The 15,016-nt window shown below is 34.5% G+C and overlaps 1 protein-coding gene across 1 annotated transcript; it reads right to left on the bottom strand.

Moving 5' to 3' along the window:
* Positions 1-6,298: 6,298 nt before the first annotated feature.
* LOC145000311 (aquaporin PIP2-5-like) lies at positions 6,299-8,549 on the bottom strand. Its single transcript, XM_078959509.1, has 4 exons — positions 8,103-8,549; positions 7,736-8,031; positions 6,721-6,861; positions 6,299-6,588 (listed from the first exon to the last, which is right to left on the bottom strand). The coding sequence occupies exons 1-4, from the start codon at positions 8,434-8,436 to the stop codon at positions 6,472-6,474; spliced, it is 888 nt and encodes a 295-aa protein (XP_078815635.1). The 5' UTR covers positions 8,437-8,549; the 3' UTR covers positions 6,299-6,471.
* Positions 8,550-15,016: the final 6,467 nt, after the last annotated feature.

Below are 15,016 nucleotides of genomic sequence, written 5' to 3'. Positions count from 1 at the left end.
TTTTTAGCAACTTTTTGTTTTAAATTAGTGGTAACAAATGTAGTTAATAATATTTGTAAGAATTTTTTTATGGGGCCTCACTTTAGTTTTTGCATAAGGTCTCCGAAATGTCAGGGCCGGGCCTAACTATTAGACTTATGGTTATGGTTCGGGACCCAAATGTTGGTCGGGTGTTGTTTTGATACTGATAGTTCAGGGATCAGTTAGCCAACAGCCTGAGATTTATCTGCTGGAATCAGTAGTGCGAGGCGAGCGTCCTCACTATGTATAGCAGGTCGATGGCACCAATTCCGGCCCATAATTGTTATGTTTAGTATGCTTGTTGTCTGCATGACTCTTGCATGTGTTATATGTTTTATGTTTACCGAGTGGGGCTCAATGTCGGGCGAGACCTGATGAGTATATTGTATGCTAGTTATCTGTATATGTACTTATGATTACCGGGTACAACCCGATGTCGAGTGGGGCCTGATGACCATTTTGTATGTTATGTATCTTCATGATTATTGCATGTGCTATGTATTGGTATGTCGATTTGTCTATATGTTCATATGTCTTACATGTATACTAGTCGGGGCCCAATCTATACTGAGTTTGGCTCGATGTCGGGCGGGGCCTAATATGTGTTTGCTTGTGTATGTTTGGTATGCGGTACTTTGGGGGAATCACTAAGCTTTGTTCTTATAGTTTTCAATTTATGTTTCAGGTACTTCGGTTTTCAAATAGAAGAGCTCGGGATGATTGCAGAGCACACACCATATGTTTTCGCCTTCTTTGATTTACTTTGATTTGATGATGTTTTGATAAATCTCGATTTACTTGGTTTTATGGAAGTGATATGTATTAATGATTTATTAACCTAGAATTGAAAATTTTATATTATTTTTTTCGGACGTTTTCGCTGGGTTTCTGCGATTCAAGGGTTTTGAGAGGGTTCCAGATGTTGGTGATTGAAATGTATTTTTCTCTTATGTTAAAACTGGATTTGATGCCCCCTGTATACAGGGTGATGATTTTAAACCCTGATGATAATTACCAAATATAATAATAATAATAATCTATGGAATTCAAATCATTTTGGAATATTCTATATTCCATTATTTTCTAATTAATTAATTAAACTATTAATTAATTAAAAAAACAACTTTCTTATATAAATAGGAGTATCTTTTTAGTTCTGCTTTATTTTGTTCTTGTGTGTAATCCAAAAGGACATTGATATTTATAATAATATTACTAGGCTTGTTATGGCTATGAGCAATAACCTCCATCATTTCCTCCCTTGCTCCTCTTTCTTACTATTCCTGCATCTCCTATGGATGTGCCTAACACTGAGAGTGATGTTTCCTCTGAATTTAATGTGTCTTTGACCTTAATTGGTTGCCATACATGGTTCCCTTACTCCCTTGGTCTCCACTAATCTGTGAAACCCTCCAACCCCTATTTGGTCATCCTATGATAGGTTGCCTAAAGCTTAGGAAAATTCTTAATATTTCTATTTACTCATTTATCTCTCCAATTCATCGTCAAAGAACGCATGCTTTGTGTGCTCCAAAGCGGAAGGAAGCCATGAAATCTAAAATTTATACCATTCTCTCCAATCACGATTGGGATCTTGTTCAAGGCTCTCCTAATACCAAGATTTTTAGTTGTCGTTGACTCCACTTTCACAAATATGATGGATATCTCAAGCTCGACTGTTACAAGGTTCGTCTTGTTGTAAATTGATTCTTTTAACAACAAGGCTTGGAATTTGTTGATACCTTTAATCTAGTTGTAAAATTGATAACATTTGTATTGTTTTAAGCATTGTCATTTCTCAATGATGGCCTATTCATCAGCTTGATGATAATGCTTATTTCCTTAAAAGTGACCTAACGAAGGAGGTGTATATTAAGCATCCTCGTAGGAATGCTAATATGAAATTCCCTAATTATGTATATAGGATTTATAAAACCTTATAATACCTCAAACAGACTCCTTGAGCCTAGTATCAGTTGTTTGTAGTTCATATCACCTATCTTGATTTTAAAAGTGGTCATTCTGACAGCTCTCTCTTCACGTATCATCATGGATCTAAGATTATCTATATACTTATCTATGTTGAGGATGTCATCCATACATATTCCTCTTCCATATGATCACGAGAATCACCTCTTATTTATTAATTGAATTCCATATGACTAACTTAGGTTCACTCTCCTTTTTCCTTAACATTGATGTTTCATGGATTGAGTATGGCCTCCTCTTGTCTCATATAAATTTTGCCAAAGAAATCATCTATCATATAGATATGTCCACATGCAATCCCCCACTAGCTACACCAATAGACAATAAGACTAAGATCTTCTCTTAGGGAAAGCATGTTGATGATCTAATGCTATATCAAACTCTGGTTGGGGGCCTGTGAGATCTGACATTTACTCTTCCTAATATCTTTTATGTGGTTCATTAGATATTCCTCTACATGCATGATCCTCGTGAGTCTGGACTTGCCTTAAAGTGTATTCTTCTGGTACCTATGTGGCACTCTCATGCATTGCCTTCCCCATCACCCATCTTCCGGTGATCGTTTAGTTTCTTACTATGATGTTTATTAGGTCAATTTTTCTCAGAATCACAACTCCATTTCTTGATTTTATATTTTCCTTGATGGAAATTTCATGTTTTGGTTCTCAGTAGCGTATGCAGAAAAAAAAATATATGAGGGGTTGCACAATTTTTTAAGGGTTACACTACTAAAAAAACTCGTTTTTTGGAAATCCGTCACGAAAAGGGTTACATTGACATATTACATTAAATTTACACTTATTAGGACTAAGTTAGAGACTTTCCAGCGGATTCGTGCACAACAAAAAACCTAGCCTTAGCGGCGACAAATGTCGTCATAATTGATTCCAGATGTCGTCGCTAAAGGTATTAGCAATGGCATGTCGTCTCTAAAGCGTCGTCGCAGTTACATCGTAGCTAATACTCGTTTGTCGTCTCAAATACTGTCGTCTCTAACACATGCCGTCCCTAATACTCCTGTGGCGTCGCTATTTTTGTCGTCTCTATTGAAGTTCCGACCACCGGCCAGAGTTTTTCCGACAAAGCTTGCTGGAGTTATGTGTCGTCGCAATTAGTAGACGTCGTCTCTAAAGGTGTCGCTGCTAATGTTTTTTTTTTTTTTGAGAAAAAACATATTTTTTATGATATTATAGTTTATATCATAAAATGCAGATTTGTTAAAAATACATAAATAAATACATACCACATTACATAAAACATCAAACATACCATATTTCATATCTAATAAATCCTATATAAACATCTAATAAATAATTCATAAACTATCTAATAAATACAAAATAACATCATCGATAACATAAAACAAGAAATATTATGTTTCTTCGTCTTCGTCTTCGTCTTCCCCATCATTGTTGACTTGGTTTTTAAAGGAGCGTATAATGTCTCCAATGGCCGTCACAAATATCGGGTTTTGAAGAAAAGCATTCACATCAACATCCTACAATTAAGTCACCAGTACATTAAGTCATTAACAATTCAACAAACTATCAAACCATCAAAGCACCAAATGAGTTAAATCGTTAACAATTTAAGTCACAAGTACCTGTGCTGGTTGCAGTGTTTGTGATTGTGACTATCATTGGGATGGAACACTTGTACCCGCAGCTGAAGGAGGTTTAGGCCCAATGTCTCTCACATGCCCCCTTCGTGTACCCAAGACCTTCTCAAATATTGCGATCCAATCAATAGTGTCTCACCACCAGAGTCGGCTATGTGATGAGTATGTAGAGCAACCTCAGCAACTAAGGCATTCTGTATTTCACAAAGATTGTTAATATACGTTAAAACTAACACAAAAAACCAACAATCTACTACAAGAATTTTAAGTAATAATAACTTACATATTGCTATTCAACCAAAGGATCAACAAATTCTCCTTTTTTTATTCACATGCATAATGAAATACTTCAAGTCTATTCAAATTCTGTTTAACATTACAAAATATGTTATATTTGAATAAACAGTAGAAAATATGTTATAACCGAATAAGCATTATTGTAACTTACTTTTTTGAAACAAGCACTACCATAGTTGCACGTCCCTCAACGATTCTTCAGTACTTGCTTCTTTCGGAATTCTTTGTTTCCAGCGGATCCTATGCCTGTAGGGACTTGAGCCATTGCTACCTCCACATCCGCTGCAAAATCAATCAAACGGTTTTTTGCAATATTTGTGCAGCCTCTATACCGCGCACATATCCGATTGTTCAGTGACGCCCAATAAGTTGAAGTCATGGGATGATTTGCAATCAATCCAAAATCAAACCATGTCTACAAAAAAGAAATAGAGAAGTTAAAAATAAATCAAACTAAACAATATTAAATATATATAACTTTATAAATAACTTACCGAAAGATATTGGAACTTGCCAATCTTTTCGGCTCCAGAAACATCAGTTCATGTGTCCTTATTAAAACCGATGTCCCGCAATATATAGCTCCTAACCTCCCGAATGAAACATTCATACACCTCCCCAATCGGCATGTTAGTATTTATGTCGAATACTATCTTCAAAGGTCGTTCACTGTTAGCTTTATATAGTTTGTGCATTTTATTATTTACCGCCGCGCCTCTTCGTCTCGGAGGCACCACTGCATAAAAAAATATTAGTCAAAATAAATTTTATGTACATACAATATGAAATACAATGAATTAGAATAAATCTTAATTATCATCATTCTGGTGATCACCAAAACCTCCACCGAACGGATGTGGTGGCTCGTCACCATTGTCGCCTCCATGACCCATCACAGCAGCCATGAGATGGAGCAATGCAATCCAAAAAAATAACACCCTGAAATTTTTTAACACAATATGAATATATATATATATATATATATATATATATATATATATATATATATATATATATATATATATATATATGATTACAACAAATACAAACCTTACTTTACCAATCAAATGTAAAGATTTTTTTAATCATTCTCGCCCTCAGACACTTCAGCGTCTGCTAACACATCACTATCATATTCAGAATCTTCCTCGTCATAATCAGTTTCGCAATCAGACACATTATTTATGATACTCGTTGGTGGGTCAAGTTCAATACCATCTTCAACGCAGATGGTCATCAGAGTTTGCGAGAGAGAGTGGTAGAGGCCGACTGAGTCGTCTGGGACGAAGGGTAGTCAAAAGGACGCCCTAGCAATTGCGACGACACCTTTAGCGGCGACGCCCTAGCAACTATGGCGACAAATTGGAGGGAAAAACACACGCCATTCTCCGGTAGTAACTGTCCGATCTAAAAACAATTCAAGGGCCACGATGACATTCACGTGGATCGCTAATAATAGCGGCGACAGATTGACTCCATTAATGTCGCCGCTAATACTTCCCACCAGATGAAACCCTAACCGATGGATCACCATAGCAACCTACGGTCACGATTAAATGGCGTGTGGCACAAGAGGATCGCCGGTGGAACCCCTTTAGCGACAACAACTGTAGCGACGACGGTACCCTTTAGCGACGACATCCCCTAGTGTCGCAGCTAAAGCCAGTCGTCGTTGCTAAAACTGTCGTCCCTAAAGGACGTATTTCTTGTTGTGGTGACGGATTTCTGATGGATTTGTGACGGAATGGTGATAGATTTTGATAAATTTACATTAAATTTTGCACTTGACGGGAAAATTTGAGAAGTTGCCCATTCCACGTTTTACAAACGACATGTTGCGGAAATTGCATAGCTTCAAAACATTCTTCTGGAGCTGTCATGTTCTCTATCTTGTACTACATATGGTTTATTAATTTTGTAACAATGTTAGTGCAATGTATTTAAGTTCTAATCGATTTTAGCACCAAAGAACCAAATTTGTGGAAATAAACTTACATTTTATTAGAGAACATGTTGTTATTAGACATATACATGTTCTGTCAACCGTCAAGTCACCAGTTTGTGGTTATTGTCACAAGGGACTACCTTAAAAACTATTTTTGGAACTCAAAGACAGTTTGAATATACACGAACCTTTCGCTCAAACTGAGAATGTGTGTTAAACCATATTAAATTTATCATTCTTTTTGTATCAGTGTTTATGGTTCATGGTTCATTTTATAATATGATGTACTATTTATACGCAGTGCAATACAAACCTTGCATGGATTTCCATATTCCAGCAATAATAACTAATTAAGTCATAATTAACCAAAAATGTTACACGTTTAACAAATCATAATCACTTAAAGTTTTACAATTCGAGTACTCGTCGTTAAAAAGGTTCGATTTGGCGATTGTAATTGCAACAAAAAAGTTCCAAACACACAAATACAAAAGTTATTATTTAAAACAAAACTTACAACATCAAATCCTAGTATGAATAACGTCACTTCGTTAATCAAAATAATAAAACTAAATCCTCATCCATCCAAAATCTATAATCGTCAACGTCGGGTAATATGATGGTGGTGGCGATACAACGTTAAATGTGCTCGTAAAATGTGTTCATAGTAAAATTCCGCTCCAGCTGCTCCAATCATCGGTCCGGCCCAAAAAAGCCACTGAAATGATAAACTCCATATTTTACAGTGTGATAAACATTATATCTTGCATATAAATTTCTCATATATTTTATTAAACATTATATCTTGCATATAAATTTGTCATATATTTCATTAAAATTGTATACGTACATGATCATTCCACGTTTCTTTCTCATTGTACATCACCGCTGGCCCAAAACTACGAGCTGGGTTGATTCCGGTTCCGGTTATTGGGATTGTGGCTAAGTGAACCATGAAAACAGCAAATCCGATAGGCAATGGTGCCAATACCTTGTCATTCAACAAAACATAACCTAAACGACTCGATGAATTGAAAATTATAACTCGTTAACAATTAAGAAAAAAAAAAGTATGGCCCCATTAAATAACCTGTCTCATTGGTAAAAAAAAGTACATAAATTTCAATTATTGAAAATGAGATTCTCATTGAATTTCACTAGTTTCCACTAAAATAAGGTAGTGTTTGGTATGGGGCTAAAATGTAGAAGAATAAAAAACGTGTTTTTTTATAACATAATTAAGGGAAAATGATACAATGTCCTACGAACTTTCTAGGGTTTACCTGTAGAGTCCATAAAGTTTTTTGTCGGACTTCATGAGTCCCTAAATTAGGATATGACCTGCTCTTTTAGTCAATGTCAACTTATAATAGCTGGTTCCGTGATCTTTTAAACAAAAAAACGCATATTGTGCCCTTATAAAGCCAAAATAATAAGTTTGCAGATCAATACATATTAAGTGTGGATCGTTTTTAGAAGAAAATCAAAGTTTTTTTTTTTGTATGAATTGATCTCTGAACTTATTTATTTGTTTTATAGGGGCACAATATGAGTTTTTTTTTGTCTAAAAGGTCACTGAACCGGTTATTACTGGTTGACAGAAACTAAAAGAGCAGGTCAGATCCTAGTTTAGGGATCCATAAAGTCCGATAAAAACTTTAGTTACTCAACGGATAAATCCTAAAAAGTTCGTAGAGCATTTGTTGTCAATTAATCGGACCAATTATATGAAGTTCCATTAACATATGTTTGATCAAAGAATACAATGAGCATATGTTTGATCAAACATCAAAGAATATAATGATTGATTTCATTATCTTCCTGTTTCCATTACCCTAACTATAATAAGAGTACATAATACTTACAGGAACATGGGAATCACGAGCATTTCTCTTTGGGTCGGTGGTGGAGAGTACTGTATACACAAGGATAAAAGTGCCAATAATTTCAGCCCCTAACGCGGTGAGTCGACCATAGCCATGTTGCAGCTCATTAACACCACCACCATTGACCATATAATAAGTCTTTTCAAAAGCCTTAACCAACCAACACCCACACGTTGCACCTGAACATTGAGCCAAGATGTACATAATGGCCCTTGGGATAGTCACCTTCCTAGCCAATAGTAGGGCAAACGTCACCGCAGGGTTCAGATGTCCACCTGAAAAGTGATAACCACCATATTTTCATTACAAAAGTGGTGGCGCAACCATTGAAATGTACCAAACTTACCGGAGATGCCAGCGGTGTTGTAAACAAGGACAAATATCATGCCACCGAAAGCCCATGCAAGGCCAAGAAGGCCAACGCCACCACAGTAACCGGGAGTATTCTTGGTGGAGTCATTTTGTGATCTCTTGTAACCAATGACGGTTGAAACTGTAATGTAAAGAAACAAACCGGTGGCAACGAATTCTGCTATGATAGCTCTATAGAACGACCATTTGGCTAGCTCTGCCGCCTCGATTAGTGGTGCCGCTAGCGGTTGTTGGTAGTCTCGGTCTCCGGCTGCCGCCCTGTCTCTTTGATCGTTGATACCCTCTTCTATGTCGGTATCAGTATCCATTTATTCAAGAAGATTTTGTTTTTTTGATCTTTTTTCAATTGAAAGGGCGTTGAATCTTATTTTGAATTTGAAGTGATTCAACGCAGAGAATATTTGAAAATGAAAAGAAAATGGTAGTGTTGACTATTGGAATTAGTTTCATGGAAGGTCAAAGTATATATGAGAGACAGAGAAAGAGAATTCAGCGTGCTTGTTATTCATGGAAGAGATGAATTAATGGAGAAATTGATGGATCTCTAAGAGACTTGTTCAAAAAAACATAAGAAAAATGACATTACGACATGTGGTAGTATCTTTATTTATTTTTAGCAAGTAAAAAAGGAGACACAAGAAAGTTCAGTTCTTTTCTTAATCGTGTTTGATGTATTTTGCGTATGAGCATTTGTTAAATCTTGCTACAATAATAAAATCGAGTGTGTGGCCAAAGAACAAAGAAAACAACCCATGTCTACTTGGTGACATTCCAAAATGATGCATCTTTTTTACTACGTCACAGCTATTAAATGGTTTAAATTTGACATTTAGCTTCCAACTATTCTCGATGTTATCATTTAGTCACTTAATGACTTTTTTTATACACTAAGGGTAATTAACATATAAATTTCATAACATGATTGCAAAAATCATTAAGCGATAACTAGTCGATCGACTGAATTCAAAGAATTAATCGGTTTAGATGAAGATTAATAGAAACTCTAATTTATATAAGATTTTGTTTTTCAAATATTACCAAACAGAAAAGTCTAACTCTTTTTATGTTCAGATATAAATCAAAGATTATATTGATAGGTAAGAGTTCAAACAAATAGTAAGTTTGATTCATTTAAGCTCTAATACAAAGCAATGAGAGATTATCATAATTGATGAGGTCAAACAACAGTTTCTCATTTATGCAAATCATTGTTCATTTTAGGGGTAGTTAGGTGTTGGTAGAAGCTTAACATTTTCAGTATAGTTGGTTGTTTTGGTTCCTTGCACAAGCAGTAGTGTAACGCCGTAAAATTTCAAACAATTTTTTTTTAAAACACATAAAAACTCATAATATATCTTGCAAAAACATAATTGTTTCAAGTGTCAACACAAATCCACATAATAATGTCACTATCCCATAATCAACCACATAGTCTCGTGTCGGTATTTACAATCATGCCGGTGCCTTCTCGTGATCCTGAGAAGTACCTGAAATATATAACACATAACACGGTAAGCACTAAGCTTAGTGAATTTCCCCAAATAAGACCTGAAATATATCTCATAAGACTCTCATGGCTATGCTCAAATAAGACCACCCGATCAATGTGTCTCAGTGGGACCTTTTAGTCCCACAACTCAGGTGGACCCTCCGGTCCTAACTCAGTAAGCTCAAAATAATACACAACACAAATCACAAAGACATAATGCAGTATATCACAATACTCAATATAAACACATAAGACCTTCCAGTCACACAAAAATTACCATTCTAGGTAAAATATAGTGAGAAAACTCACCTCGTAAGCAAGCAAGTAAATAATCCCGTACACGAATCTCGAACTAGACTCCGCCTAACACATAAGATAACTATCTCTAATTAACATTTAAATCACAACTCTAAATAAACTAAGTTATTCTCTCTCTCAAACTCTTGGAATGGGTAAATGACCATTTTACCCCTCCATGGTCCCCGTAATCCCTGCCTTGACCAAACCCTAAAGTCAAAAGAAGTCAACACTCGAGTCAACTGTCCATGTTGACCTGACTCGCTGAGTACATCTATGTGACTCGCCGAGTCCCCATTGTTCCTCAGATTATCGCGAAAACCCAATTTAACTCGTCGAGTTGTCTCATCAACTCGCCGAGTTACACATATCCAGACTCATCGGGGAAAACCCTAGCCGACTCGTCAAGTCAGCTCATTGACTTGATGAGTCCATTCAGTCTGTATTCTCATTCAGATGTTTTAAGGCAGATCCACCACTCCAAACTCTAGATCTAGTCTCCTAAGGCTCGAATGTCACGTAAAGCTTCGATCTTTACGTTCATTCATGGCATATTTGCTCCGTAATGCCAATACAAGCTCTAACAAGCGTTTGGTACTTATAGGCTTGCCTTTAACTCCATAAAGCTTGGGTCTTTAGGCTCCCAAGACCTCCTACAATCCAGATCTGAGCTAGGTTTCAACCTCAAGATCTACTCAAGGGACTAAATAGAACAAGAAGGATGGGGAAAAGCCCTAGAACTCCCCAAACTAAGATATCACTAGATAAATGATCAAGATATCATCTTTTTACCTCAAATGAGAGGCATGTTTGCTAATATGATTAAACCGATAAAAGAAGAGTTAAAAAAATATTTTGAAAATATGCACCCCATTATAACTTGTATCGCTGCTTTGAATCCGACTCTAAATGTTGTGGGGGTTGAAACTTTACTTGAAAATATTTTTTATGATTTGGGTTTATTGGATGATGACATATAGTATGCATCAAAAGAAATTTCAAAATTTAACAAAAAATTTCAAAGTTTGTTTGAAGTTTATTTAACAAAGTATGGTTCAACAAACAGCCATGGCATGTTGCAAGGTACAGGGGCATCCGGATTCACTTCTCACCAAAATAACGAAATAATTCGGCTCTATAATACTTTGAGGAATATAATTCCAAACGAGCTCGGTCTAACACCCCTATTAGCGATCTCGGAAAGTACATTGGTCTGATTTTTTTGGCACAAATGAGTGTGCAAGAGTTTGATAATTTTAATATTTTGGCTTGGTAGAAAGAAAAGGAAACCCAATTTTCGATTCTAGCCGTCATGACCCATGATCTACTAAGCTCCCAAGCTTCTACAGTAGCTTCGGAATCGGCTTTTTTTTAGTGGCAGAGTTATATCACCAAGAAGAACATAACTCACCAATTTGTCGGTGAAAGTGTTCATTTACTTGAAATGCAACCTCAATGGCATGGAACGGATACAAGACGTTGAATTACAAAAGGGCAAAGTGTTGCAAGTTGATCAACAAGTACATGACGAAGAAGTAGCCATGAGGTTGTTCGTGCCACTCACCCTAGGAGAGCTCAAGTACGAGAAAGCATTGCACAACGACATGATGGATGAAGAATAAATCCAAAAAACAATAAAAAAAACAATTTTGATGTTTTGTGTTTATGTTTGAAGATGTATTAGTTTGATAATTTTGATGTTGTGTGATTTTATGTTTGAAGTTGTATTATATATTTCAATACAAATAACAAAAAAAATGGTTGAAAATTGCTCTAAAGAATAAGGCTTATGCTTTCATCTCAATCCCCCCACTCAATTGCATCAAATGGCCACTGTGAATGAATTTTTTTTTTTTTGGTTAACCGCAATCCAAACACTACCCCGGTTCTTACTTTGTTGATCAGAATCGAACCGGTTTTCTGAACCGGTCCGGTTTAAAAAAAAAAACTAGTTTGTGCACGGCTATCTTGGAGTAACATTATATGGCAATTGGCAAACTCATACCTTGATAAACTTTTGGGTTTATGCATTTTAACATCCGGCTTTAGATCTTCTTTGGGCCCTATTAGAAGTGCTCTTTACTCTTAGTAGACAAAGGTCGGGCCGAGCTCTTGTTGATATTCTAAGAAAGTACCGGTCGTCTATTTATGGTTGTATAAATACTGATACAGATTTAGAAACTCAATCGGCCCAAAATTCTCTAAAGGGCATCAACAATTGATGCTATAAGATGAGTGTAATTTTTAAGTAATCATCGTTATATGAAATTAGGAACTGTTTTTAGTGGCGTATTAATGGCAGGATTGGGTCAGTATTTGTGTATGTTTTGTAGATATGGTGGACACCATTTGCCACTATGATCTCGAAGTTATAGAACCAAATAATGTACTAATAGTATTTTAAAGAGAAGCATCAAGCATGAAACAAATAAATACCCAAAACAATACTTCAATAAATAATTAAATACCACTCCATAACATTTCTCCATATACAAATCGATAATAAAATATCCTTACACCAATTTATGTTCGTAAACGTGAATAAGTGAGTATTTGTTTCTGTTCTTTTATTAAATAAATAAATGAATATGAACAAGATCTTTCATGTTTAATTAAAAAAAAAAAAAAACACGAACAATAGTCTCATTCATTTAATTATGTTATATATGTTTGTTTATTATATTATATTATACAATGCGAAAATAATGTTTTTAAAAGTGGTTACGGTTTACAACTTAGAGATTCGATAAATGTTAGTACAATAAACATATTAGAAGTGTGACGTCATGTTTTACAATTCTTGAATGTTGATTTTCATTTATGCTTTTTCATTTATGATCATTTATGTGCTTATAATATTAACGAACGAACAAGTTAATTTGTTTAACGAAAGAACACGAACAAGAACTAGAAATTTAGTTCATTCATTTGTTCGTGTTTGTTCATTTATTCGGTTAGCTTAAATGAATGAATATGAACAAACTGTTTTTTTATGTTTGTTCAGTTCGTTTACAGTTCTGCTGGCTTTTTAAAAAAATACTATAAATATAAGTCGTGTTGCATATTCTATAAATCAAGGGGGTAATTAGTGTCCATATATGGCAACTCCAATCATTTCGTTAATTTGTTGATTGTTTCCGATTTCCGAACTAATTAGATTTAGGAGTTGATTAAGAGCATCTTCAACACGATACAAAATCCAGTTTTAAATCGTTTTTCAACAACTCATTATGGCAGATTTAAATTTTTATATAAGTTACAAAATTGGAAATATACTGAAGTATGCTACTCAGTAGGGTTGCAAACAAACCGAACGAACATGAACAGAGGCTTGTTCACGTTTGTTCGTTTAAGTTAACGAAGAAATAAACGAACACGAACGAGTTTTCTTGTTCTTTTTCATTCGTTTATATTTGTGAACATGCTAAACAAATATAAATAAACAAAGATAAACAAACATAATTGAACCTATATGAACACAGAATATAGTAATTTAATCAAACACAATTAAACATATATAAACATAAAAAAATATATATATATATATATATATATATATATATATATATATATATATATATATATATATATATATATATATATAAACTAACATAAACAAATGTAAACAAACAACGTAAACGAACGATACCATTGTTCATGTTCGTTCGTTTAACTAAACGAATGAGAATTTGTGTTCATATTCGTTCATTTATTAAAAAAACGACCATAAACAAAATCCTTATCGAACGGTTCACGAACAGTTCGCTGAACGTTCAATTCGTTTACAGCCCTACTACTTGGTATAAAAAAAGTAAAAAATATATATAATGATTAAGGATGAATACTTTTTGTGCCAATTTTACCTTTTTACCTCATTTAATGCAAAATATGGTGTTATATCGGTTGGAAATGAAATAAATGGTGTTTGAGGTGCCCTAAATAGTATGAGAAATAGTTATAATCAAGGACTACAACTAACGCAAGAAATTAATAAAATATCTTATTTAAGATTGGTTCAATTTAAAGACCTCAATTATATATTTTTAATAAATTAAATTTCAACATTTATGTTATGCAATCAACAATTTATATACCATATACATAATGTTTTGTGTGGGTGAATAGTTTTCACACCGTTTGTTTGATACAATAGAGATTAACACCATTTTGGGTGATCTTGAAGTGACATTTGAGATGATCTAAATTCAAATCATGCCACTCAACCAAAATGCCTTTCAATATGAAGCAATCAACCACAAGTCCACAACCCGTTGTGTCATCGAATGCTTTCAAAAGGGGTATAAAATATGAGAAATGGTTTGTTGAAGATGAAAATAAAAGGATTAATGAAACAAATATCCATATATTTACTACAAACAAATATGAAAGATTGAGCCCTTAACCTTAGACTAGACCACAAAGTTCCAAATGCTTGGAGAACTCTATAGCCAAATAACAAATCACTCTTTCTAGAAAACCTAGTCTTTCAACCTTTTGATGTGTATTTCCAATGACATTTTCAAACTCCAATCAACATACCATGAATTTTTACAAAGGTTAATGTCACAAAATGATATTTACCAATCAACAATTTTTTGGGCTTTCATTACACCATTTGGGTGTATTTCAATGAGAGTAAAAGAATATTGTTCGCTATTGCATTCAATATGATGGAATTTGTTCATTTTTGTCAATTTAGCACTTGACATGAATGTTGACATGAACAATATGAAAGAATTTCCAAGTTCGAATCCATTAAAACTGTTTAATGAGAACGAGGAAAAGAAGAACTCATTGACACTTTGAATACCATTTAAAAGACAAGCGACCCAAAGAACAAATGGAATATTGTTGTCATTCTACGACATTAAAGATCGAACCTTTAAACTTAAAGACCCATCTTTATGACTATTGGTTAAACACCCTGATGCTTAAAGATTGAATCTTTAACCTTAAACCTACAAATAAAGATTCTTTTATTCAACCTAACATAGTTTAAGAAATTCGACCATTAAAGTCAAAAGATAGTAATTTGAGCATTTTCTCCAACTCATCTGCAACTCCAGTTGAGTATCAATGGCGTTGCATCAAGATTAATGTAT

This window comes from Lactuca saligna, chromosome 6, assembly GCF_052625555.1.
Source record: "Lactuca saligna cultivar CGN05327 chromosome 6, ASM5262555v1, whole genome shotgun sequence".
NCBI classification, from domain to species: domain Eukaryota; kingdom Viridiplantae; phylum Streptophyta; class Magnoliopsida; order Asterales; family Asteraceae; genus Lactuca; species Lactuca saligna.
The sequence above is the reverse complement of the archived record's forward strand: the minus strand, read 5'-3'. Positions and strand labels throughout refer to the sequence as shown.

Excerpts from the sequence above, each read along its gene's own strand:
- LOC145000311 (XM_078959509.1), bottom strand. The coding sequence starts at position 8,436 with ATGGATACTGATACCGACATAGAAGAGGGTATCAACGATCAAAGAGAC. Across the intron at positions 6,862-7,735 it reads CTCGTGATTCCCATGTTCCT|GTATTGGCACCATTGCCTAT; the intron begins GTAAGTATTATG and ends TTGAATGACAAG. Across the intron at positions 6,589-6,720 it reads AAGAAACGTGGAATGATCAT|TGGCTTTTTTGGGCCGGACC; the intron begins GTACGTATACAA and ends TTATCATTTCAG.